The sequence below is a fragment of the Callospermophilus lateralis genome, chromosome 1 (genome assembly GCF_048772815.1).
Source record: "Callospermophilus lateralis isolate mCalLat2 chromosome 1, mCalLat2.hap1, whole genome shotgun sequence".
Taxonomy (NCBI): Eukaryota; Metazoa; Chordata; class Mammalia; order Rodentia; family Sciuridae; genus Callospermophilus; species Callospermophilus lateralis.
Genome location: NC_135305.1, coordinates 24,564,023 through 24,588,914, shown reverse-complemented (window position 1 = coordinate 24,588,914; position 24,892 = coordinate 24,564,023). Strand labels below are relative to the sequence as shown.

The window sequence follows — 24,892 nt, the reverse complement described above, 5'->3', positions numbered from 1 at the left end:
CCTCCCCTCCTTTCTCTCCCTTGTCCAGTCCCTCCCCCAGCTCCAGCAGAGGGGGGCCGGGCTTGGCTCCGCGAAGCCCGTGCATTCCAGAGAGCGGGGCCAGCTAGAGCAACAAAGGAGCCGGGTAGTCGGCGGGGAGAACTCTGGGGGCTGCGGCGCGCTCCGGCGGAGGTGGCGGCTGGGCCGCGGACTGGCGCGGGGGCGGAGCCGCGGATAGAGTTAGGGACGTAGTCTCGCACCCTTGGCGGGCGCCTGGCCTTCATCGTGGGGCCGAGAGTTGGTTTTAGTGGTGGGAGAGGGAATGGGGCTGGGGATTGGGGGCCCCGAGGGCTCCCGAGGCTGAAGACAGCTTGGATCGCCAGCCGAGGGAGTGGGGAGTTGCGCATCCCAGCCCGGGCCTCTGCCGCCCAAGATGGGCCCCGGGTTCCAAAGTTTGCGAAGTTGGGCGCCAAGGGGCCGGGGCGCGCTGAGCGTCTGGGAGAAGCCGGCCCCGAACTCAAGGGGCCCACAGGTCGCTTGAGCCGCCTCCGCGGCCCCCAGGGTTGTGAGTGTGGCCGGGGGGCTCTGGGGAGCGGGCGGGGGCGCCGGGGCTTCTGCTGAGTTGGCGGGTCTGGCCATGGCCGCTGCTCGCCCTGCGTGGGGGCCCGAGCTGCCTCTCCTGGGGCTGCTGCTGCTGCTGCTGCTGGGGGGCCCGGACCGGGGGGAGGCCTTGAGCGGGAATGAGACCGGGCCTGGGCTGGGGAGCGCTGGCGGGAGCGCGAGAAGGAGCGCGGCCGTGACTGGCCCTCCGCCGCTGCTTAGCCACTGCGGCCGGGCCGCCCACTGCGAGCCGCTGCGCTACAACGTGTGCCTGGGCTCGGCTCTGCCTTACGGGGCCACCTCCACGCTGCTGGCCGGGGACTCGGACTCTCAGGAGGAAGCGCACGGCAAGCTTGTGCTCTGGTCGGGTAAGCACACCCGAGCTAGGTCGTGGGGCTGTAGTGGTGGGGTGGGGGCACTGCCGAGAGGACTAGGCTCCGGCCTGAGCTGCTGAGAGGTCGGGGACTGCACCCGGGAAAGTTTGAGGACCGAACTGGAACTTTAGGAGCAGGTTACGTGCAGGAGGGGACCCTGCATGCTGGGGAAGGGAGGGCGAAGAAATTGTGGAAATTGATCACAAAAGGCAGGGTGGGCGAGCAAAGAATGGGGTTGGGGGATGAGAGGCCTGTGAGGAGGGGGCTCTGAGCCACAGAAAAGAACGTTTTTTAGGGAGAGGAGATGCTCCACCTACTCTGGAAGCAGGGTCCTTGGAGATTCTAGGCGGCGTTTAGACCTCCGAGAAATCAGAATTGGAGAGAAAAAAGAAAAGTTGGAGGTTGAAGGGATTTAGCTTTTGGAGGGGAAAGGTGGGTGTAAATTTGTGAAATGAGTGAAGGAAAAGAAACACTCTGGTGATAAATAATGGAGAGGTAATCAGAACTATTTGGAAATTTTGATTCAAGAGATAGGAAGTCTAGATAACTCTGATTTTGATGTACTTTCTTTCACAAGATATTTCAGTTTCCTTATCTGAAAAATGGGAACGCTGATCCACGCTAGGGACCAAGAATGAAGAGACAATTCCAACTGCCCTTTGTGTGTTCTTTAGAAAATTAGATCCTTAGGCTCATCTAGACTTAAGACTGGGATACTTTGATACTTGAAGCCTTGGGGTGGGATCTTGGCAGAGCCTGAAAACTGCAGAAGGAACCCAAAGAGATCCTTCCTTAGGAGTGTAGAGTGGATTATCTCCTCACTTGTCACTCTTCTGGACTGGGGGTCCACAGGGCACTGGGGAAAGAACTGGCCTTGTCATGACTGTTTCTAGCCACTTTGATTTAAAAACTAAGACTGAAAGAAAAAGAAAATTAGGAGCCAGGAGCAGACCTTGGAGCCTTCTTCTTTTGATGCCTGGGTGCCCCATGTCTTAACTTGACCCCCAGGGCTAGGGAGGATCCTAGTGGAAGTAGTATATGTAGGCAGCTGGCCATTGTTAATTTGGCCACTAGAGTTCTCAGCTTTTGCTCAATGTTGGACAAGGCCACAAAGTTCCTGGCTTGGTGCAGATGCTGGAAGAACTTGGAGGATAATACACAAGGTGGAGCTATGTCTTGTGTAGAGGTCAGGTTCTAAAATCAGTACATAAGGCAAAAGCCATGTATAACCACAGTAGTTTTGAAAACTCCAAAAAATACTATAGTGCAAGATCCATGTAATTTTGCATATACACTCTTTAAATATTTGCACAAATCATGTGAGATATAGTAATGTATACTATATATGAAAAGGTATACATAGGAAATATAACTGTGTCTCTAAAGTTATATACATGCAAAAGATTGAAAGAATAATAAAAGGAACAGGAGGAAAAAAATAAAGATCAAGCAAGGTTTATTGAGCACTACCTGAAATAAGACTTAAGTTCCAGCTGTATGGAAAATCCAAATCTCTTGGCACTAGAATCTCACCCTGTTCTGATTTACTGACAGGCAAGATATTCTCTTCTCTTCTTTATTTATTTTGCAGAGGTCTATGGTTGAAATCTCCTAAGTTAAATGCACTTATGAAGCTGCCTACCATCAGATCAAGGAGAAGAGTCCCATACTCCTGAAAGCAGCTGCTGGGCTAGCAGAAGTGGTTTTGATAGAAGAGTGCATAAGTTCAAACCTTACTAGCTGACTGGGCAGGGTCCTGCAGAGGCATAAGCACTGAGCCCAAGGCTACTCTTCTCTCTGCCTTCCCCCATCCTTCAGCTCAGTCCTGTTCCTTGTGTGTTTGGTTGCACTCTTTCTGCTTTGGTCTTGCTGCTTGGTGTTCTGTGAAGTAGGGCCACAAGCAAATGTTGTTGTAAGCTGGGTCAGTGTGTGGGGAGGGTAAACCTGAGGCATATGTGATAATCATAGCCAGGTTCTTAGGTGGGCTCTTGGCTAGTGGTTTGTCCTGTCCTGAGTTAGTGGTCTTGATCTGGTGTTAAATATGGTCAGTATTACCTGGCGCTTACAGGTGTTTTTGTGGGTGAAGAATGAAGATGATTTAGTTGTTTTCATGTGTAAATTGTTGAGGATAGAGACTTAGTCGTCATTCCCCTCCCCTCTTCCCCCGCCCCCAGAATACTGAGAGTACAACAACCACTCATTTATTCAGTTGCATATTGAGGCTTGTCACATGTCACCTCCTCAGACAGGTTCTGAGGCATAAGCAGTTGAAGAATGCAGACATCATCCCTCTGCCATCAAGAGGAGGAGAGGCTATTAACAACCACTGGCCTGTATTTATATCAATAACAGCACATTTTAATCTCAAGTACCTTTTTCTAGGTCAAGGAGATCATGCTTCATTCAAGGCAAGTGCTAACGGAAAAGGTTATTTGGAAATTTGAACAAACAAGTAAATGCTATTTTCCATTTTATGTAAATAAAATTACATTTCTCTTTAGGACAATTAAGAGCAGATCAGTTTCTCTAATATGTGGATGCTGATTCATAATAGGGGGTGGGGCACTAGAAAAGAACAGAGTTACCCTTTTCACTAAGGTAGAGAACAGTGGTGGAGGGGTAGGTTTAGGAAGAAAGTATGCATTTGGTTTAGGTTGTGGGAATTGTGGATGCTCCTTGGCTGCATTTGTGGAGATTCCCAGCAGGTGTGAAGAGAGAAGTTGCTGTAGAGAATGGGAAACTATGTGCTTCCTTGACCAGATTGCTGAGGCTTTGGAAGAATACCATGAATGAGAAGGTTATAGCTCAGATTGGTCTAATTTCTAGGTCTGTATAGTACAGGTCTCTCCTGTTGTTGATCTTTCTGGAATTGAGCTTCTTCTGTCACTTAGCATCTCTCCCCATTACAGCTGGAAATGCCTCCTCCCAGGCATTCCAGGCTGACCAGACAAACATAATGTCCAGGCCATGATCCACCTTAGGCCAAATCTGGTTTAGTAAATGGGGCAAGAAAGAGGCCCTGAAGCTGGCAAGGGAGTAGGTCACTGAGAGCTTGCACGTAGCTCCCTTGACTGCCTCTGTGGTGTACATGGGTTGTGGCCCTGTCGCCCATCTGAGACACAGCCTGCAGGAAAGAAATAGAAAAGCTGGGAGAAATTTCTTATTTGTCTCCCAGACCTCAAGTTGAGAGGTGAGAGAAGGGACGTTGTTGGTGATGGTGGACAATTTTCAGGGGCAGATCAGGAAGGATTTCCTTAGAGCCATTTCCAAACCTGGTTGATGATCAGAATCAGTTTAAAAACAAAACAAGAACTAGGGTTGTGGCTCAGCGGTAGAGCACTAGCCTAGCACGTGTGAGGCCCTGGGTTCGATCCTCAGCATCACATAAAAATAAATAAATAAAATAAAGGTATTGTGTCCAACTACAACTGAAAAATAAATATTTAAAAAAAATACATACAGGGCTGGGGATGTGGCTCAAGCGGTAGCGCGCTCGCCTGGCATACGTGCGGCCCGGGCCCAGGTTTGATCCTCAGCACCACATACAAATAAAGATGTTGTGTCCATCAAAAAGTAAAATATAAATATTAAAAAATTCTCTCTCTCTCTCTTAAAAAAAAAATACATACATATATATGTATACACACACACACACACACACATATATATGACTTGTAGTTAATAAATGTTTTTATAAATAAATACATATTACATATACTTTCCCAAATATATGTGTGTGTGTGTGTGTATGTGTGTGTGTGTGTTATTTGAGAAAGTATAGAAATACAGAAAAACACCCAAGGACCAAGTTTTCATTTTGGCATCACATTTAACTTATGAATTGTGGGATATACTAGGTCTAAAGAAAGAAGCATAAAACACAAAGGTACTGAATAACAGTTATAAATTGACACCTGGGTCTAGAACTTGGTCTAGTCACATCCCTTTCCCCCTTCTCTAGAGGGAGCCAATATCTTGATGTTTTGATAATTCTTTCTTTTTTTTTTTCCTGTACATTTTACCACCTAGTTTTGAAATCCTTAAACAGTATATTTCAGTTTTGCATGTTTTTTTAATCTCACATAAGTGGAATCATGCAGTATGTATTCTTTTCAACTCACTTCCTTTATACTGCTTTATTTGGTAAGATCATCCATGTTATTGCAGATCCTTTTCATTCCTGAATAGTATTCCATTGTACGAATCATTATAATTTGTTTATCTATTTTTTTGGTGTTATTAAATATTTAAGTTATTGCCAATTTTTGCTCATTGTGAATAACATTGCTATGGATATTCTTATGTATATCCTGATGCACCTTGACATAGTTTTATCCCAAGTATATTCTTTTTTTTTTTTTTTTTTTTTTTAGTTAATGGACCTTTATTTTATTTATTTATATGTGGTGCTGAGAATTGAAACCAGTACCTCACACATGCTAGGCAAGTGCTGTGCTACTGAGCTACAACCCCAGCCTTCCAAGTATATTCTTTTTTTTTTTTTTAATTTTTTAATATTTATTTTTTAGTTTTCGGCAGACACAACAACTTTGTTTGTATGTGGTGCTGAGGATCGAACCCGGGCTGCACGCATGCCAGGCGAGCGCGCTACCACTTGAGCCACATCCCCAGCCCCCCAAGTACATTCTTAAGGAATAGAATTGCTGGATGATAAAGCATGCATATCTTCATCTTGTACCAAACTCTTTTATAAAGTCATTGTACCAATTCATACTGCCACTAGCCTTGTAGAATGTCATCATTAACCAACACTTGGTATTATCAACCTTTTAAATTTTTTCCAGTCTAATGCATATAATGGGATATATATTTATGATCTTAATTTAATTTATTATTATTTTTTTTTGTGGTGGTGCGGGGTTCAAACCCAGGGCCTTGCACATGCTAGGCAAGCAGATTGCCTCTGAAATACATTGGGGCAACCCTGTGGTTTTAGTTAGCATTTCTATGATTACTAGTAAGGTTAAGCATCTTTGCAAATGTTTACCCACTATGTATATTTCTTCTTCTTTTATTTATTTATTTGTTTATTTATTTATTTTGTGGTACTGGAGATTGAACCCAGTGATGCTTTACCACTGAGCAATGTCCTTTTTATTTTGAGACAAGTTTTCACTAAGTTGCTGAGCTGGCCTCATGCTTGCTATCCTCCTGCTTCAGCCTCTTTAGTAGCTGGGATTACAGGTGTACACACTGTGCGCAGCTTTTGGATTTCTTCTTTTGTGAAGAATTTGTTTAAATCTTTGGCCTACTTTTCTACAGGGCTGTCATTTTTGCAAGATTTGTGGGAGTACTTTATATATACTAGATATAAGCTCTTTATTGGTTGTATGTGTTAAAAATCTCTTCTGTGGTTTGCCTTGTTTTCTTTGCATATTCTGTTGAATAGAAGTTCTGAATTTTAATCATTCATCAAGCTTTTATAATTAGTGCTTTTTTCGAAAAATCTTTTCCTGCCCCAAAGTCGTGAATTTATTCTCTGATGTTATCTTCTAGAAACTTCATAGATTTTCCTATCATTTCAGGCATATAACTCACCTGGACTTGATTTTTGTAGAAGCATAGTTCTATATATATTGTTTCAACAACATTTATTTTTTTAAATTTATTTTTCAGTTGTAGTTGGACACATTACCTTTTTTTTTTTTTTTTTAATGTGGTGCTAAGGGTCAAACCCAGGGCCTTGCACATGCTAGGCAAGTGTTCTACATCTGAGGCAAAATCCCAGCCTTATTTCAACAGCATTTATTAAAAAGTATACCTTTAGCTAGATGCCCTGATGCACATCTGTAATCTCAGCTTCTTGGGAGGCTGAGGCAGGAGGACTACAAATTTGAGACCATCCTAGATACTTGATATATCTGAAAATTTAAAAATGGAAAAAGAACTGGGGATTGTAGCACAGAGGTAGAGCCACTTGCCTAGGGTGTGTGCAAGACCCTTGATTCAATCCCCAGTACTACAAAAAAAAAAAAAAGGAAAAATAAAATAAAAAAAGAACCTCTTTTTCCCACACTCTGCCACAAATCAATCTCTCTCTCTCTCTCTCTCTCTCTTTCTCTCTCTCTCTCACACACAGTCCCCCACCACCCCCAGGCTCTTTATTGTGTTCTGTATGTCTATATGTCTGTCACTTGCCAGTATCATAGCATCTTAATTACCTTATCTTTCTAACATGGTTCTTCACCTTCTTTGAGCCAAAGACTTCTTTGGCAGTCTTGTAAAATCTAAACACTTCTCAACATAGTACTTTTAAATTCATAAAGTAAAACACATTGGATTAAAAAAAAAGTATTTAGAATCATATATCCAGAATATATAAGGAACTTCAAAAGCTCAAGCTCAGTAGCACCAAAAAAAAAAAATCGCAATTAAAAATTAGGCAATGGACTTTTTTTTTTTTTTTTTTTTTTTAAGAAGTCACCTAGCATGCGTGAGGCACTGGGTTCGATTCTCAGCACCACATAAAATAAAATATTGTGTCCTCCTAAAACTAAAACATAAATATTTAAAAAAAGAAGAAGTCACCCCAATAGCCAACAGGTACATAAAATGTTCAACGTCAGTAACTGTCAGGGAAATACAAGTCAAAACCACAATGAGATATCATCTGACCTCAGTTCCAGAATGGCTAATATAAAAAAGACTAAAGGTAACAAGTGCTGAAGAGGATGTGGAGAAAAGGAAACTCTTGCACACTGTTGATGCGAATGTAGTTAACATAGCTATTATGGAAAAGAATGGAAGTTCCTCAAAAAATTAAAAATAGAATTACCACATGACCTAGCAATCCCATTACTGTGTATATATCTAAAGGAAATGAAGTCAGTATGTTAAAGAAACTTCTGCACCTCCATGTTTTATTGCAGTACTGTTCACAAGAGTGAAGAAATGGAAACAATGTAAGTGTCCATTAAGAGATGGATGGATCAAGAAAATGTGGTACATATGCACAGTGGATACTGTTCAGCTATGAAAAATAATAAGACCCTGTCACTTGTGACAATGTGGAGGGAACTGGAGATCACATGTTAAGTAAAGTCAGGCATGTAAAGACAAGTGTTGAGTGACTCACTCATTTGTGGAGCCTAAAAAAGTTGATCTTCTAGGGGCTGAGGCTGCAGTTCAGTGGCAGAGCGCTTGCCTTGCAAATGTGAGGCACTGGATTCGATCCTCAGTACCACATAAAAATAAAATAAAGGCATGCTGTCCATCCAACTACAAAAAAACAAAAACCAAACAAACAAACAAACAAAAACCCAACAACAACAACAACAACAAAAGTTGATCTCCTAGAAGTTAAAAGAGTAGAATGGTGGTTACAAGAGGCTGGGGACAGTAGGGAGGGAGGGAGGTGCAGAGAAGGAAAGGTTGATGAATAGACAGTAAGTTACAGTTAAAACAGGATCAAGAAGCTTTGGGTGCTATTGCACAGTGTGGTGACTATAGGTAACACTTAGCTACTGTGTATTTCTAAAAGCTAGAAGAAAGGTGTTGAAAGCTTTTGCCACAAATGTTAAATGTTTGAGGAGATAAGTATGTTTCAACCTGATTTAGACATGATGCAGTGTGTACAGGTATCAAACATTAAATGGTACCCCATTAATATATATGTACAACTTTCATGTTTTGTGTATCAGTTAAAAATTTTAAAAGTATATAGGGTCATAAAGGAAATGGATTATACTGAAACACAGGACTGGAGGTGTAGCTTAGTGGTAGAGCATGTGCCCTATGTGTGAGGCCCTAGGTTCAATTCCTAGCACCAAAAAGAAAAATGAATCAAATATAAAGAAACAAATTTGTGCTCCAATACATGTGTGCTTCTTTATTAGCTAAATAAGACTTACTACAGGGGTAATAGCCACTATAATGACCAAATAGTGAGGGAACTGACATGATTTACAGATATCTGTGATGAAAATATCCGATTCCATTTTGATAAAGCTGTGGGTTGTGCTGAACATTATTATGGCATATTGCTTACATTCATAGTAGAGGAAGGGCTGAATTTTAGTTAGGTGTATTTTTTTCCTATCCAAGTTCATGGACTACTGAATTCTCTCCAAGAATCCTTGATGAATCACAAGCTAAGAACTTCTATTTTATAATATACTCACGTCTAGTGGAGATTCTGGGCTATTCTTGGTCCTTTGTGTTGTTATAAAAGTACAGGTTGTTGATTTTGATTGGGATTACATTGACTGTATAGATTGATTTGAAGTTTTAAAAATAGATCTGTTTATTTTCGTGTCTTCCAAACTTTGAACATTTGTTTTTCTACTTAAATATTTCATCTGTCTCAGTATTTTTATAGTTTTCTATAGTTATTAAATATCATTCATTAGATTTATTCCTAGACACTTGCTATTTTTGATGCTATTTTAAATGATGACTTTAAAATTTGTTTCATTTTGTGTTTATTGTTGGCATAAAGAAATACACTTGGGGCTGGGGATGCAGCTCAGTTGGTAGAGAGCTTGTCTACATGCACAAGGCCCTGGGTTCAGTCCCCAGCATGCAAAAAACTTGGGGCTGGGATTGTGGCTCAGTAGTAAATCATTTGCCTAACTTGTTCGAGGCCCTGGGTTTGATCCTCAGCACCACATATAAATAAATAAAAATAAATTCCATCAACAACTAAAAAAAAAATTAAGTTAAAAAAAAAAAGAAATGCACTTGAAATAAAAAAAAACAAACTTGATTTTGAATCCAGTAAACTTGCTAAATTTATTCACATATGTAGTCAAAATCATTTATGGATGAATTTTGTTTCTTCTTTTTCAAGATGTATATCTTTTATTTATTTCTGTTGCTGTACACCAGACTTCTAGTATATTGTTACATAGAAATGGTAATAGTAATAGCATCCTTTATTATTTGCGTTTCTGATTTCCAAAGAGAAAGATTGACAGATAAATTTGATGTGTGATGTCAGTTACACTTTATCAAATTAAGAAAGCTTTCTTTTAGCCAGGCACAGTGGCCCACACCTGTAATGCCAGCAACTCAAGAGGCTAAGGCCAGAGGATCATAAGTGTGAGTCCAGCCTCAGCAACTTAGTGAGGCCCTTAGCACCTTAGCGAGACCCTGTCTCAAAATAAAAAATAAAAGAGGCTGGAGGTGGGGGCTGGAATTGTAGCTCAGCAGTAGAGCGTTTGCCTCCTACATGTGAGGTGCTGTGTTGGATTCCCAGGACTACATATAAATAAGCAAATAAAATAAAGATCCATCAGCAACTAAAAAAAGAGAGGCTGGAGGTGTAGCTCAGTGGCTCAGTAAGCACCTTGGTTCAATCCCCAGTACTGGAAAAAAAAAAAAAGATTTTTTTTAATCTTCTTATTTGCCAATTATCATGAATAAATGTTGAATTTTATCAACTATCTTTTCTACCTTCTGTTAATGAGAATGATCATATAATTTTCCCCTTTAATCTGTTACTGTAGTAAATTGCATTGATTTAATTTTCTAATGTTAACCCAACCTTAAGCAGGGGTTCTCAACTTTAATAATCAGAATTACATAAAAAGTCTTCAAAGTCTAGCTCCATTTGTGGTAAATGTTATTTTTAAAGGCTATGACTATAAAAATGTACAAAGTCTAATATTGTAATACTTGTGTTTTTATTTTTCTTTTGTTGTTTGTTTCACATTGTTGTTGTTTAGTTAGATAAAAGAAATAAATCAGGTGCAGTGGTGCACTCCTGTCTTCCCAGCTGCTCAGTAGGCTGAGGTACGAGGATTGCAAGTTCAAATCCAACCGGGGCAACTTAGCAGGACCTTGATTCAAAATAAAAAATAAAAAGGTTGGGCTGGGGATGTGGCTCAAAAGGTAGCTTGCTCGCCTGGCATGCGTGAGTCGCGGGGTTCAATCCTCAGCACCACATAAAAATAAAATAAAGATGCTGTGTCCACCGAAAACTAAAATAAATAAATAAATATTTAAAAATTCTCTCTCTTTCAAAAATAAGTAAATAAATAAATAAATAGGGCTAGGACGTAGCTCAGTGATAAAGCATTCCAATACCAAAAAGAATAAAATAAAAGTAAAAGAAATAAAACAATATAGACAGATAAAGCTGATGTCCCCATTTGTCCTCTTTCCAGTTTCATTACCTTCTCTTCTCTGGACAGTTTCCTCTCATTCTAGTTTGTGTACGCACGCACGCGCACACACGTATGTTTGTTTGTTATCTTTATTTTTTGCAGTGCTGTAGATCTAATCCAGGGCCTGGAACATGCTAGGGAAGTGCTCTACTACTGAGTTACATCCCAGCCTTCTATATTTCTTTATTTTTGTTTTTAAGCTTAATTGCTTTTGAAAGAATGTTGTACCATGTGCTTTTTTTTTAAAAAAAGAAATAACTTTATTTATTTATTTATGTATTTATTTATTTATTATGTGGTGCTGAGGGTCAAACCCAGGACCTTGCAAGTGTAAGGCAAGCCTCTACTGCTGAGCCATGTGCTTTTAAATAGCACATGCACATGGTACAAAATTCAAAAGGAACAAAAGTTAAGTCCCATTTCTGCTTCTAGTTACCCATTTTCCTTTCTACTACACTCCTTTTTTATATGTCCTCTTAGAGATATCTGACATATGTCCAGTTGTAGGGATGGCCTTAAGTCTCTCCTCTACTCCCAACAGGTGCCATGCTGTGGGGACTGTTCTCCACTCAACTGTGTCCATTTAACAATCATATTGGGGTCTTGGATGTAGCTTAGTGGTAGAGTGCTTGCCTAGCATGCTCCAAGCCAGGCCTGGGATCTGAGCCCTGGCAATGCCAAAAAAAAAAAAAAGTCAACCATTTGTTGAGTGCTATTTTCTAGGCTCTATGCTATTTGCTTTATATAGATCTATGGGTGCAAGATTCAGCTCAGTTGGTAGAACGCTGGCCTAGCATGCACCAGGCCCTGTGCTCATTCTTAGTACCGCCAAAATAAACAAAAATAAAAAGCATTATTGGAGGGGTAGAGCTGTAGCTAAGTGCTAGAGCACTTGCCTAAAACATGTGAGGCACCAGCTTTGATTCTCAGCACCACATATAAATAAATAAATACATAAACAAATGAAATAAAGGTCACACCTATAATCCCAGCGCTTGGGAGGCTGAGGCAGGAGGATCACAGGTTCAAAGCCAACCTCAGCAATGGTGAGATGCTAAGCAACTCAGTGAGATCTTGTCTCTAAATAAAATACAAATAAAAGCATTTTGGACTACTGGACATCATTTCTTTTCAATGCATAAAATTCAACCCTGAATAATATTCTTTTACATTGATTTTATTTCTTTATTTATTTTTGGTTCCAGGGATTGAACCCAGGGCCACACATGAGCTAAACATTTGCTCTATCACTGGCTACCTCCCTCAGTCCCTGATGTGTTATTTTATTTAGCTGATGTTCTGTTTATGGATATGGAGGCAAGCTGTTTCCACTCTGCCATTATAAACAATGCTGCAATGAATAACCTTCTATATTATCTTTGGGAAAATGTGAAGTAGAATTGCTAGTATAAAATTTTGATAGATAACACCAAATGGTCTCCACAGGGGTTTACCAATTTTTATTCCTATCAACAATATATAGAAGTAACAGTTTTCCCCCATACTCTTGACAATACAGTATTTTCAAATGTTTTAATCTTTACCAGTCTGAAGGTTAAAATGTTATATCTTATTATCATTTTATTTTGCCTTTATTTTAAGAGGTTGAATATCTCTTTATGTTCAAAAAGTCATCAAAGTCTTAATGACTTTTTCAAAGTCCGTTTGAGTTTTCTCTGTGTGATCTATTTTGTCTTTTGCCCATAATTCTATAGGATTATGCATTTCCTGCTGATTTGGAAGAGCTGTATGCATATAAAGAGATTAACTCTTTACCTATGATATGTTCTAGAAATATATTTTTTCATGTGGCTCTTCTTATGAATTTTTTTTGGTTTTTATCCTACTGAATGTATCTCTTTTTCTGAAGTTTCTTTAAATTTATTTCACGACTTCTGGATTTTATGTCATGCTTCCTCACTCTAAGGTTAAAAAAAACATTTCCAATATTTTCTTCTAGTACTTCAATTTAAAATAAAAATGTAGTTATTTTTGATCTATCTGGAATTTTCTTTCATGCAAGAAATGGGAAAACGAATCCACTTTACTTTTTCCCGAAATGGCTCCTAAATTGTCCTTTAAGATTAATAATCTATCTTTTTCCTGGAGAGTATATTTTTAAAGTAAGAGACAATATTTAAAATGAAGAGGGAAAAAAAGAAAAATGGTATCATAAAACCCAGATAAATAACACAGCATTTTTATTAATTAACTGCCTGATGCTCTTCTAGAATACACTTTACTCCAGAGAGCTTTTTCCTTGCTTTTTTTTTTTTTTTTCCCTAAGTACTGGGGATTGAACCCAAGGGTGCTTTACCATTGAGCTACATCCTCAGCTCTTTTCATTTTTTTTTTTAATTTTGAGACAGGGTCTCCCTAAGTTGCTAAGGCCAGTTTTGAATTGCGATCCTCCTACCTTAGCCTTCTGAGTCACTAGGACTACAGGTGTGTGCTACCACACCTGGATCTACCATCTTAAATATATTATTTGTTTTGTTTTTGTTTTTGTAGTACAGGGTATTGAACTCAGGGCTTTGTACTTACTAGGCAGCTAAATCTTCAACCCTTTTTAAAATTTATAATTTTATTTTGAGACAGGGTCTCACTAAGTTGCCAAGGCTAGGCTTGAATTTTTTTTTTAATTTATGAATTTGATCTTTATAACACTTATTAAATAGGCAGTCATAACATGGAGCAGAGAGTCCTGTAATGCATATATATGGTATCCAAACCTGACACAGAATGAATTCATACAATGGCCTTGAACTTTTGATCCTCCTTCCTCAGCCTCTGGACCAGCTGAGTTTATAGGAATGTGCCACCGCAACCAATTTAAATGTATTGTTTAATAAACATCCAGTAAAATTTGCTTTTTATTTTTTTTTGTACCCTTCTATTAGTTTAAACAAATGCATAGTATCTTGGCCACCATATTTAAGATAGAGAACAGGCCCATCACTTCTTCATACAGACGGCCCTGATTTACAGTGGTTCAGCTAACAATTTTTCATCTTCAGGATGGTGCAAAGCAATGCACATTCAGTAGAAACTGTACTTGGAATTTTGAATTGGATTTCTTCCTGGACTCGAAATACGCAGCCTCATCCTCTCTCCAGATGCTGGGGAGAATGCCATTCCGGGTCGGCTGTGTGATCATAAGGGAAACCACTGATGCTCCACAGTGCACTATATGGCTGTACTGGGTTGCTCAGAAGTTTAGGTGCATTTTCCAGCCAAGAGCGGTGGCCCACACTTATGATCCCTGCTACTTTGGAGACTGAGGCAGAAGGATCACAAGTTTGAGGTCAGACTGGGTAATTTAGTGAGTGAGACTCTGTTTCAGAATAAAAAGTAAAAGGAGTTGGGAATGTAGCGGTAGTACCCAAGCACCAAAAAAATGGGAAATAAAGAAAAGAAAAATGCATTTTCCACTTATGATATTTTCACCTCGTGGTGGGTTGGTGAGCATGTAGTCTCCTCATACCTTGAACATCTGTGTTCTCTCCTGCTGCTTTCTCCCACAACCTTGCCCCTGATACCCATTGCTGTGTTTTCAACCCCAGCCCACCCATTCAGAATTTCTGGGACTGGGTCCTCCATCTAGGTGATGAGGGTCCTGCAGGTGATTCTGATTTGAATCAATTGGAAACCATTGCCTGAGAATATTGCTTCATAACTGGCAAGAACTTGCTTCTTGCTTGGTTCCCTGGAGTCTAGACTGTGACCTGTGAGCAGTCAGAGGTCTCAGACTAGTAAAAACAACCCTTCCTGTGTGCTTACTTCCTGACAGGCACTGAGTCAAGCACATTTAACATGCTGTCTCTCACTCTTCATAGTAGTTCTGTGGGATTAAATCTTTCATTCCCATTTTATAGATGAGGCAACTGAGGCTAGAGATGGAGATTAAGTACTTTGCCCAGCTTTACATAGCCAGGAAATGATGGAACCAAGATTTTGGAGCCAGGCTATTTTGCAGTGCCCATGTTGCTGGCCTTTCCACTGTGTCACCTCTCTCCAATAGGGTGGTTACCTGCCCCCACCATGCCCAGCCTGACAGTGTGACAGTTTTCCATGCTGGCTGTCATGTCCTCAGAAGATTCTCCCAGTACAACTTCTTACTTGATTTGTTGAGCTCCTGGAGCAGGGGTGATTGAGGAGAGGCTAAGGGGACAGAAAGCTGAATGAGGCCAGCTCCTAGAGAGAGCAGGGGAGAGGCCTGGGCCGGGTGGGGCTGCCAGGAGACCTCTGCCTGATTCTGTCTGTCTTTCCTCCCTTTGCACTGGACTGAGCCTCCTGTGTTTCTCTCCATCTGATCTCCTGTTTCCTCCTCTGGCTCTGGAGTTCCTGGCTCCTCTGACTACCTCTTCTTAAGCCCCTACCTCTTCTCTCTCTCACCTCAGCTTGGTAAGAACAAGCGTTCTGGAGGCTGGGTAAGGGGAGACCATTCTGGGTTCTGGTGAATGGGCCCTGGGAGGAGTGGGGGGTAGGGTCTCATAGCCTCCTGTTCTGGAAGAATTCTGTGGAAGGGTTCAAAAACACTCTGAAAAGGTGATCCCTCCAGGGTACTCAACTAGAGGCACTGCCATTCCCTAGCAGGGAATTTGGAAATGGCAGCTGGTTTTAAAATTTTAATGGGATTACAGTGTACATACAGACTAGAGCATAGATCATGATTTTCACAAGATGAACATACTCATGTAACCAGAACGAGATCAAGAACTAGAATATTCCCAGCATCCCAGAAGCTCTTCTTTAAGCCCTCCACTAGTTGCTACCCCTGGAGTGAGTGAGTGGGGGCATCTTTTGTTTGTTACAGTTACTTAAGTGTTCTGCTGGCATTTAGTAGGCAAGGTTAAGAGATGCTAAATGCCTTTAAATGCACAATACAGTCCTGAAGCACAAAGAATTGTCCTGCCCAGATGTCCTGTTGAAAAATGCCATGTCTGACAGGTCTGAGCAGTAATAGCCTGCAGTGTGACAAAGGTCTGGGGACCAAGCGGTGTAGCTGTGTTAGTGGATCAGAGTGAAGACGGGTTTCACTGTAATAAGCCCACACTGTCACCCCTGCCTAGGACTCCGCAATGCCCCCCGATGCTGGGCAGTGATCCAGCCCCTGCTGTGTGCTGTGTACATGCCCAAGTGTGAGAATGAACGAGTGGAGCTGCCCAGCCGCACCCTCTGCCAGGCCACCCGAGGCCCGTGTGCCATTGTGGAGCGGGAGCGGGGCTGGCCTGACTTCCTGCGCTGCACCCCTGACCACTTCCCTGAAGGCTGCCCGGTGAGTTGTCTATGGAGCAGGATCTGCGATGTCTGGCCTAACATAGGAAAGGGTCTGGCAGGATGCAGAGGAGCCAGAGCCTTCTTTCCTGGGGACCTCCAGTCTACAGCCACGGGAGCCATGAGTCACAAACCCAAACTGCAACTCACTGGCTAGACCAATTTATCAGGGTTTCTCTACTGATCCAAGATAATAAATTTAGCAAAAAAAATTTTTTTTTGAGCACCCACTTTGTTAGGTGTAGGGAATTTACAGGAGTCATGGATGAGAGGAGACTGTCTTTAGGGAGTTGATCATACAGCTGGAGACACCAAGACAAGGGGGTAAGATCTAGAGGTCTAAACTGATAATAATAGTAAGAATGATAGTAATAATGCTAGTTATCATTTAGTACATGCCAAATACCATGATAAGCACTTTACATCTATTAATTTAACCCTTAAACTCTACTGTGTGGTAGGTACTACCATCTTATAGATGGGAAAGCTGAGGCACCGAGTGGTCAACAGGTGGTCAGTTAATTACCCAAGCCTGCACAGCCACTGAGTGGCTGTTTGAGTCCTGGAAATGGGCCTCCGACACCACACTCTGCCCCTGATACCTTTTCCTGAAGAAGAGGCTCATCCCTGATCTGATCTCCCTTTGCCACTGCCTTCTCCCCTTCCCTGGTGCCAGAATGAGGTGCAGAACATCAAGTTCAACAGTTCGGGTCAGTGTGAAGCGCCCTTGGTGCGGACAGACAACCCCAAGAGCTGGTACGAGGATGTTGAGGGCTGCGGGATCCAGTGTCAGAATCCACTGTTCACCGAGGCCGAGCACCAGGACATGCACAGCTACATTGCAGCCTTTGGTGCTGTCACCGGCCTCTGCACGCTCTTCACCCTGGTCAGTCACAAGGGAGGACAGGTCATGCTTTGAGTACAGGTGTTCCCTCCTCCTGGAAACAGGAAAGGAGCATGGGGCTGGCCTGGGGGGCGGGGCGGGCACCCCAGGGAAGGGTCATGATGGAAGAGCCTGGGGTTTAGATAAGGGCGTCCGTGGCAGCAGAACAACCCTCACCTGGCAGAACGGCCACTCTCTTCCAGGCCACCTTTGTGGCTGACTGGCGGAACTCCAATCGCTACCCTGCAGTGATTCTCTTCTACGTCAACGCATGCTTTTTTGTGGGCAGCATTGGCTGGCTGGCCCAGTTCATGGACGGTGCCCGCCGGGAGATCGTGTGCAGAGCAGATGGCACCGCGAGGCTAGGGGAGCCCACGTAAGTGTCTTGAGGACCCAGAGATGAGGATGGTGGAGGAAAACTGTAGTGGGCACTTCCCACAGAAGGGATAGGTCATACCTGAAAGCGGGATTTCAGGGAAGGATTCATCTGGGTTTGGATTCCCCTTGTTGAGCCTTGGCTTCTGCCTCAAAACCTGGATTTAAAGCAGTATCTTCTAGAACCCCTTCATGTGACCTGGGTCCTGTCCCCAAGCCCAGGGACTCTCCAGACCTTAGCAGCCCAGGATTTGGGGACAGGGTGGAGAGATTTGGTAGAGGGAGTACAGACTGACCTTCCCAAGTGACACCCACATATTTGCACAGCTCCAATGAGACCCTGTCCTGCGTCATCATTTTTGTCATCGTGTATTATGCCCTGATGGCTGGTGTTGTCTGGTTTGTGGTCCTCACCTATGCCTGGCACACCTCCTTCAAAGCCCTGGGCACCACCTACCAGCCACTGTCAGGCAAGACCTCCTACTTCCATCTGCTCACGTGGTCACTCCCCTTTGTCCTCACCGTGGCAATCCTCGCTGTGGCCCAGGTATAGTGACTGGCGGGGGCTGGCGTCCTGAGTGGGATAGTCTTGCGAGAGGGACCAGCAACTGAAGGTCCCTCCCACACTTTCCTGCTGCAGGTGGATGGGGACTCCGTGAGCGGCATCTGTTTTGTGGGCTACAAGAACTACCATTACCGGGCTGGCTTCGTCCTGGCCCCCATTGGCCTGGTGCTCATTGTGGGAGGCTACTTCCTCATCCGAGGTGAGTGAGGACTAGGCCAAGGCCAGTGGGACCACCCGTGTGCCGAAAGCCTGCTTTGTGGAAGTAGGAACAAGGGTCACCAGCTCTGCTACCTGCACACTGAGACTGCGGCTAGCTCATCCCAGTCCTTGGTGCAGTGTAGAAGAAGGTGACCTTTAGACAGGTACAGTACCATGAGCTCTTGCTATGTGGCAGTGCCTTTGTATTGTCCAGAAAAATGTACCCCTTCCTCTAGAGCCCTGACTAGGCTCATTGGGTGGAACTGAGACTGCAGTCCAGCCCCTGCCTCCCCTTGGCAGGGTACAGTTATGTGATGACCAGCCTGGGTAACCCACTCTACCCACGTGGATCCACCTGTGGCCCTTGCTTGTGTGTGCTGTCTTTAATTTCATACTGTCAGCCTTTTGGAGTTTGGTTTCCGGCTCCTTCCTACCCCAACACACACATAGTTTTCACAACATGCACAGATTTACTCGTCCCTAACTTCCCTGTCTCAATCTGCCACCCCACACTGAGCTTCTGTATCTGGCTTATTTTTGTTGGGTTTTGTCAGTTTCAGTTTCCTCCTACTGAACCATCAGCCTTCTGTTCCGCCTCTTTCCTCCCTTTCTGGCAGTGTCTGTGCCTCTGATTTATGTCTCATATCTGTGCTGTCCTGTACAGTAGCCACTAGCCACCTGCATTGCCGCTAGTCCAGATTGAGATGTGTGACAAGTGTAAAATACACATTGCCTTTCAAAGAAAAGGCACCAAAAAAGGGGAAAATATCTGTTAATGATTTGTTATGTGGATTATATATTGGTGCGATTACATTTTGGATATATTACATTTATAAAACACATTGAAATTAGTTGTTTTTTTAAATATACTTACTAGAAATTTTAAGATTATATGTGTGTCCCACAGCATTTTCTCTCCAACAGTGCTGCTCTTTTCTAGTTGTAGATACACACAATCTTTATTTTTCTGTGGTTCTGAGGATTAAACCCAGTGCCTCACACATGCAGGGCAAGCGCTGTACCACTGAGCCACACCCCAGCCCAACGGTGCTATTCTTGAGTTGGTTTTTCCATCAGAAAACTTTGACCTGGCTGCTTTCCTTAGGAGCAGTGGGGTCAGGACAGGGGCTCCCTCTTTCTCTCTGGATGCTGCCGCTGTGTCATTCCAGCCCATGGCAGAATTGCTATTAGCTGTTATCCTGTTCTCCAGTCCTCCAAGCTTTAAGTCACCACAGGTGTAATCAGACCCAGGACTCTGGGGCCCTGGGACCCTCCCCTATATTCCCGTCCTTCTCAGGAGAGTGGTCTCACTCTGCTAACCCCTGAGGTCCCTGTTCTGTTCAGGAGTCATGACTCTGTTCTCCATCAAGAGCAACCACCCGGGGCTGCTGAGTGAGAAGGCTGCCAGCAAGATCAACGAGACCATGCTGCGCCTGGGTGAGTGGTCCTGGGGCTGAGGTCTGAAGTTCTGGCCAGCCCAACACTGTACCCTCCTGGGGCTCAGAAGCCTCCAGGGTGCAGTAATGCAGTAGGACAAGTTAGCAGCCATGGGACAAGGACAAGGTATGTGTGTGTAGGTGGTGGTACTGGTGGCAGCTTGAAAGAAGAGGGCCTTCTCAGATGGGAGAACCAAGTTGAGTCAAGACAGCTCCATGTCCCCACTTCTCCCACGGGAGTCTTCCCACATTGGCCTCACAGGTCCTACTTGCTTTTTTTTGGAGAATTCCCTTCTTGACCTGAGCCCAGTATGAACTCACCCCATCCTCTGTTGCTCATTAGGGCAGACACACTCCCCCATACTGCTCCAGTGTCTGACCGGTAAGGTCCCATTATGTCCCTCTCCTCTACAGGCATTTTTGGCTTCCTGGCCTTTGGCTTTGTGCTCATCACTTTCAGCTGCCACTTCTACGACTTCTTTAACCAGGCTGAGTGGGAGCGCAGCTTCCGGGACTACGTGCTGTGAGTGTGGGGACTGGGTTTGGAGGTGGCAGTGGTGGGAGCTGGAGCCCTGGCTGTAAGGACAGCATCCCCTTTGCTGTGCAGCAGGAGTCTGCCAGGTCCCTCAACAGATGAGGCTGATAGTGTCTGGGCCCCCAAGACATCAGCTGCTCTGTGCTGTGCCAGACCTGGGAAAGAGCCTTCAAGTGCCTGTTCAACTCTGCCCTTCTACGTGCACCCCTTGACTGGCTGATGGGATGGTGTGTTTGTAACTGTTAGGAAGCCTTTTCAAGCCAGGTGCAGTGGTGCACACCTGTAATCCCAGCAGCAACGGAGGCTGAGGCAGGAGGATTGCGAGTTCAAAGCCAGCCTCAGCAAAAGCAAGGTGCTAAACAACTCAGTGAAACCCTGTCTCTAAATAAAATACAGAATAGGGCTGGGGATGTGGCTCAGTGGTCATGTGCCCCTGAGTTCAATCCCCGGTACCAAAAAAATAAAAATAAAAAAGAAGGCTTTTCATCCTTTGCTTTCTTTGACCAACTCAAGGTTGTACCTTCTACAGCTTTCTCCATAGATCCCTGCACAGGAGTAGATACCTGTCTATGACAGGTTAACAACCTGTTCAGGTTTGCTAGTTGTACCTGTGCTTTTTTGTGTACGAATGAGGATGATTAGGAGAGAGTGAGTCATCTCAACTTCCTCAAGTGCAGCACCTGCCATTATGAGGAGCAACAGTTAAAATGCCCATTAAAGTGGACATTTGTCTGGACTGCTTCAGGCTCATTTTTAAAGGTTCCAGCTTCTAGTCTGGGAAGTTTCAACTGTGAGGGACTGGGAATGTAGCTCAGTGATAGAGCACTCATGAGTGAGTCCCTGGGTTTGATTCCCAGTCCCCAAACAAAACCACCCAAGAGTACCATGAGAATTGTACTCTTACCAAAGTCTTTGGATTGATAGTCTGGATCCCTACCCATTGGACTCAGAAAGACTCACCTGTCAACCATCCCTCACCACAGGTGCCAGGCCAATGTGACCATTGGGCTGCCTACCAAGAAACCCATTCCTGACTGTGAGATCAAGAATCGCCCCAGCCTCCTGGTGGAGAAGATCAACCTGTTTGCCATGTTTGGCACTGGTATCGCCATGAGCACCTGGGTCTGGACCAAGGCCACACTGCTCATCTGGAGGCGCACCTGGTGCAGGTGGGATCAGCAGCCAGCTCATCCTGTCCCTCCTGTCTTAACTGCAGCCTCAGGTCCCCACCTTTAGGCTTTGTCTAGTTCTTCCTGCACAGGGTCTTGGGCTGCTGTGTTTTCCAAAACAGGGCACTGAGCTGCCTTAGGTCCTCTTCTCAGTGGCTATCCACCGCCCCCTGGTGGCGCCGCCTGTCCTTGGGCGACCTGAGGCATGAGTGTGGACCAAATACTGAGCCAATGGGCAGCATTTGGTGAAAGCTGATGACTTGACAGCAGGGTACACAGGAGCCTTGTGTTCTAGGTTCACTTCTTTGCAGGGAAGGTCTCTACTCCTTAGAGTCTTTGAGACATTTAAGACTCTCAGAACTTCCTAACCTAGAGGGAATGGGACGCTATCTTTCACAAGATTTTGTGGTGAGTGACCGCTCCTCCACTACCCTCTCCACACTTTCTCAGGTTGACTGGGCAGGGTGATGATGAACCCAAACGGATCAAGAAGAGCAAGATGATTGCCAAGGCCTTCTCTAAGCGGCGGGAGCTGCTGCAGAATCCAGGCCAGGAGCTGTCCTTCAGCATGCACACTGTCTCCCATGATGGGCCTGTGGGTGAGCCTGTCCCTGTCCTTCCTCGAGCCACTTAACCCCGAGTACCCAGCTGCCTCCCCTCCCAGGACACTGGATGTTTGGCAGACTGTTCTCCCTTCTCCCACTCACACACTCATTCTTTTCTAGTCCACCTCACCTCTCTGAAGGCCTCTCTTTCTCCTCTGTTCCTGTTCATGGTCTGTGAGGATTCCCCTCTCTCCCTCTTCTTCTTCTTCTTCTTTTTTTTTTTTTTTTGGTACTGGGGATTGAAATCAGGGGCACTCCACCACTGAGCCACATCCCCAGCCCTATTTTGTATTTTATTTAGAGACAGGGTCTCACTGAGTTGCTTAGCACCTCATTTTTCCTGAGACTGGCTTTGAACTTGTGATCCTCCTGCCTCAGCCTCCTGAGCCACCCAGGATTACAGGCGTGCGCCACCACACAGGGCTCTCTCCCCATTCTCTTCCTTTTCCATTTGCTCTCTGGGCCAGAGTAAGCCAGGGTTCCAAGACTAGATTTCTGACTGTTGTTTAAGCCCTTTGGGGACTTGAAGCTGCTCCCCTCAGATTCTGAATGCATAGATCTCTGTGGTTATGGACCTTTCTCTGACAACTGGAGGGGGAGGGACTAGCTCAGAGGAATGGTGCTAGATAAGGAAGGAGCCACTGAGAGGGACTGGGAAGTCACTATTCCATCTTTCTTTCCATCTCCAAAGCGGGTTTGGCCTTTGACCTCAATGAACCCTCAGCTGATGTCTCCTCTGCCTGGGCCCAGCATGTCACCAAGATGGTGGCTAGGAGAGGAGCCATACTGCCCCAGGACGTGTCTGTCACTCCTGTGGCGACTCCAGGTATGAGAGTTTAGGCTTCTGTAGGGAGGTGGTGGACATAGATGCTGGGACTGGAATACCAGGCACTACCAGAGGGGGAGGAGGAAGGAAAGGCCCCAGAGGATCTGAAGCCAAGGCACTGGAAGTCCAGAGCTCAAGAATAGGGGTGCTGGGAGCTAGGGGTTTAGGTAGAATACTCAATGATAAAGTGCTTGCCTAGCATGTGCAAAGCCCTTGTTCAATCCCCAGCGCCACACACACACACATGCGCACAGAGAATAGGGATGCTGGGGAGGGAAGGGTGTTGAGGACAAAGCCAGGGCCCCAGGCAGTATTCTCTCTCCTGACAGTACCCCCAGAAGAACAAGCCAACCTGTGGCTAGTTGAGGCAGAGATCTCTCCAGAGCTGGAGAAGCGCCTGGGCCGGAAGAAGAAGCGAAGGAAGAGGAAGAAGGAGGTGTGCCCCCTGGCACCAGCCCCTGAGCTTCACCATATTGCCCCTGCCCCTGCCACCAGCGCTGTTCCTCGGCTGCCTCAGCTCCCCCGACAAAAATGCCTGGTGGCTTCAGGAGCCTGGGGATCTGGGGAATCCTGCCGACAGGGAGCCTGGACCTTGGTCTCCAACCCCTTCTGCCCAGAGCCCAGTGTCCATCAGGATACATTTCTCCTCAGTGTTCCAGCCCCCACGGCCTGGGCTCAGGGCTGCCGCCAGGGTCTGGGGCCCATTCACTCCCGCACAAACCTGATGGAGGCAGAGCTCATGGATGCAGACTCGGATTTCTGAGCCTGCAGAGCAGGGACAGGAAAAAGGAACAAATACTGTTCCAAGGCTCTTCTTCCTCCCTGAGAGCACTTCCCTGGATCTCATCTTCCAGAGAAACTGTGGGCCAAGTGCCCTCCCAGGAGAGTTCTGAATGTTTGGCTTAAAGCAGCAGGACTGTGGGAAAGAGCCAGACTTCTCCATGGGTAGGTCTCACCTCAAGGGCAGGGCCCTGGAGCTCAGGGTCTTTATTTCTGTCCCACCAGCTGGAGTCTGACTGGCAGCAATAGTCTCCAGCAGAGCTTGTGGTAGGGCAATAATGGCAGAGGCAGGGGTGACAGTTCTCAGAGTAGATTGTGGTGGCTAGGGAGGCAGCCATGTCCTGTCTTCCAGATGGGGGCTGGCTGCCCTTTTCTGTGCCAACAGGTGCCCTTTCCTGGCACTCTCAGACCAAAAGTGTTTATTGTGTCATTTGTCCTTTGCCTAAGTGGGAACAGGGCTCCCTTCTTCATTTAAGGTGGTCATGAGGCCAGAAGTGCTTACTGCCACAGAGGCCTCTCTAAACAGGTAGTCCTACCCCAAACCCACTTTCTCTTCTGCATCCTCCTTTCCCCATCTCATCTCATTTCTACCAGGCCAGACTCTTCCAGCTTCCTATTTGTTGATTAGGACCCAGAACTGCACGCATGTGCGAACACACACACACACACACACACACACACACACACACACTGAGCTCTATTTCTTGGTGAGAGATTGATCCAGCTGTAGAGCCTTGGCCTGGTAAGGAGTGACTTGGAGCCTCTGGGCCCCTGAGAGACATGTTATGTCTTCTTCATGATCATCCAGTGGGGATGGATCCTTTGACTTGAGGGGCTATCCTGGGAAGCTGCCTTCAGCCAGGCAGGAAAGCTTCTTTCAATTTCCACAACTGGTGGGGTAGGAGATTCCCACCTTTCATAACCTCCAACCATGTCCCCAGCACCCCATATTCAAGACCCAGTAGCTGGAAACCTTAGAAGTTGGCTGGGTTTTAGGTTGGGGGATAGAGATGGGAAGAAGAAATATGAAAAATAAATAAAATGTTTTTGTATAAACTCCAGTGTGTTTATTTTCCTTAGCCCTAGTTTTGTCCTATTTACCCAGTCCTGATCACTTTTCTTCCATGTTCCTCCTAAGGCTCTTCTGAAAGGCCAAGAGCTTG

At 44.8% G+C, this 24,892-nt stretch overlaps 1 protein-coding gene across 3 annotated transcripts; it reads left to right on the top strand.

Annotated features, from left to right (window-relative positions):
- Positions 1 to 100: 100 nt before the first annotated feature.
- Smo (smoothened, frizzled class receptor) lies at positions 101 to 24,740 on the top strand. 3 transcript variants are annotated; one of them, XM_076833372.2, is made up of 13 exons: positions 868 to 947; positions 2,545 to 3,361; positions 16,153 to 16,358; positions 17,034 to 17,243; positions 17,444 to 17,616; positions 17,943 to 18,162; positions 18,256 to 18,379; positions 19,723 to 19,815; positions 20,229 to 20,337; positions 21,333 to 21,518; positions 21,969 to 22,117; positions 22,815 to 22,949; positions 23,279 to 24,740. In XM_076833372.2, the coding sequence occupies exons 3-13, from the start codon at positions 16,212 to 16,214 to the stop codon at positions 23,710 to 23,712; spliced, it is 1,980 nt and encodes a 659-aa protein (XP_076689487.1). In that variant the 5' UTR covers positions 868 to 947; positions 2,545 to 3,361; positions 16,153 to 16,211; the 3' UTR covers positions 23,713 to 24,740. The 3 variants fall into 3 exon arrangements, with proteins under 3 accessions (XP_076689479.2, XP_076689487.1, XP_076689496.1); XM_076833364.2 differs by lacking the exon at positions 2,545 to 3,361 and having other exon boundaries at positions 101 to 947; XM_076833381.2 differs by lacking the exons at positions 868 to 947; positions 2,545 to 3,361 and adding an exon at positions 10,694 to 15,484.
- Positions 24,741 to 24,892: the final 152 nt, after the last annotated feature.

Coding starts and splice junctions, on each gene's coding strand:
- Smo (XM_076833364.2), top strand. CDS start 617: ATGGCCGCTGCTCGCCCTGCGTGGGGGCCCGAGCTGCCTCTCCTGGGG. Junction 948..16,152: donor CAAGCTTGTGCTCTGGTCGG/GTAAGCACACCC, acceptor ACCCCTGCCTAG/GACTCCGCAATGCCCCCCGA. Junction 19,816..20,228: donor CGAGACCATGCTGCGCCTGG/GTGAGTGGTCCT, acceptor TCTCCTCTACAG/GCATTTTTGGCTTCCTGGCC.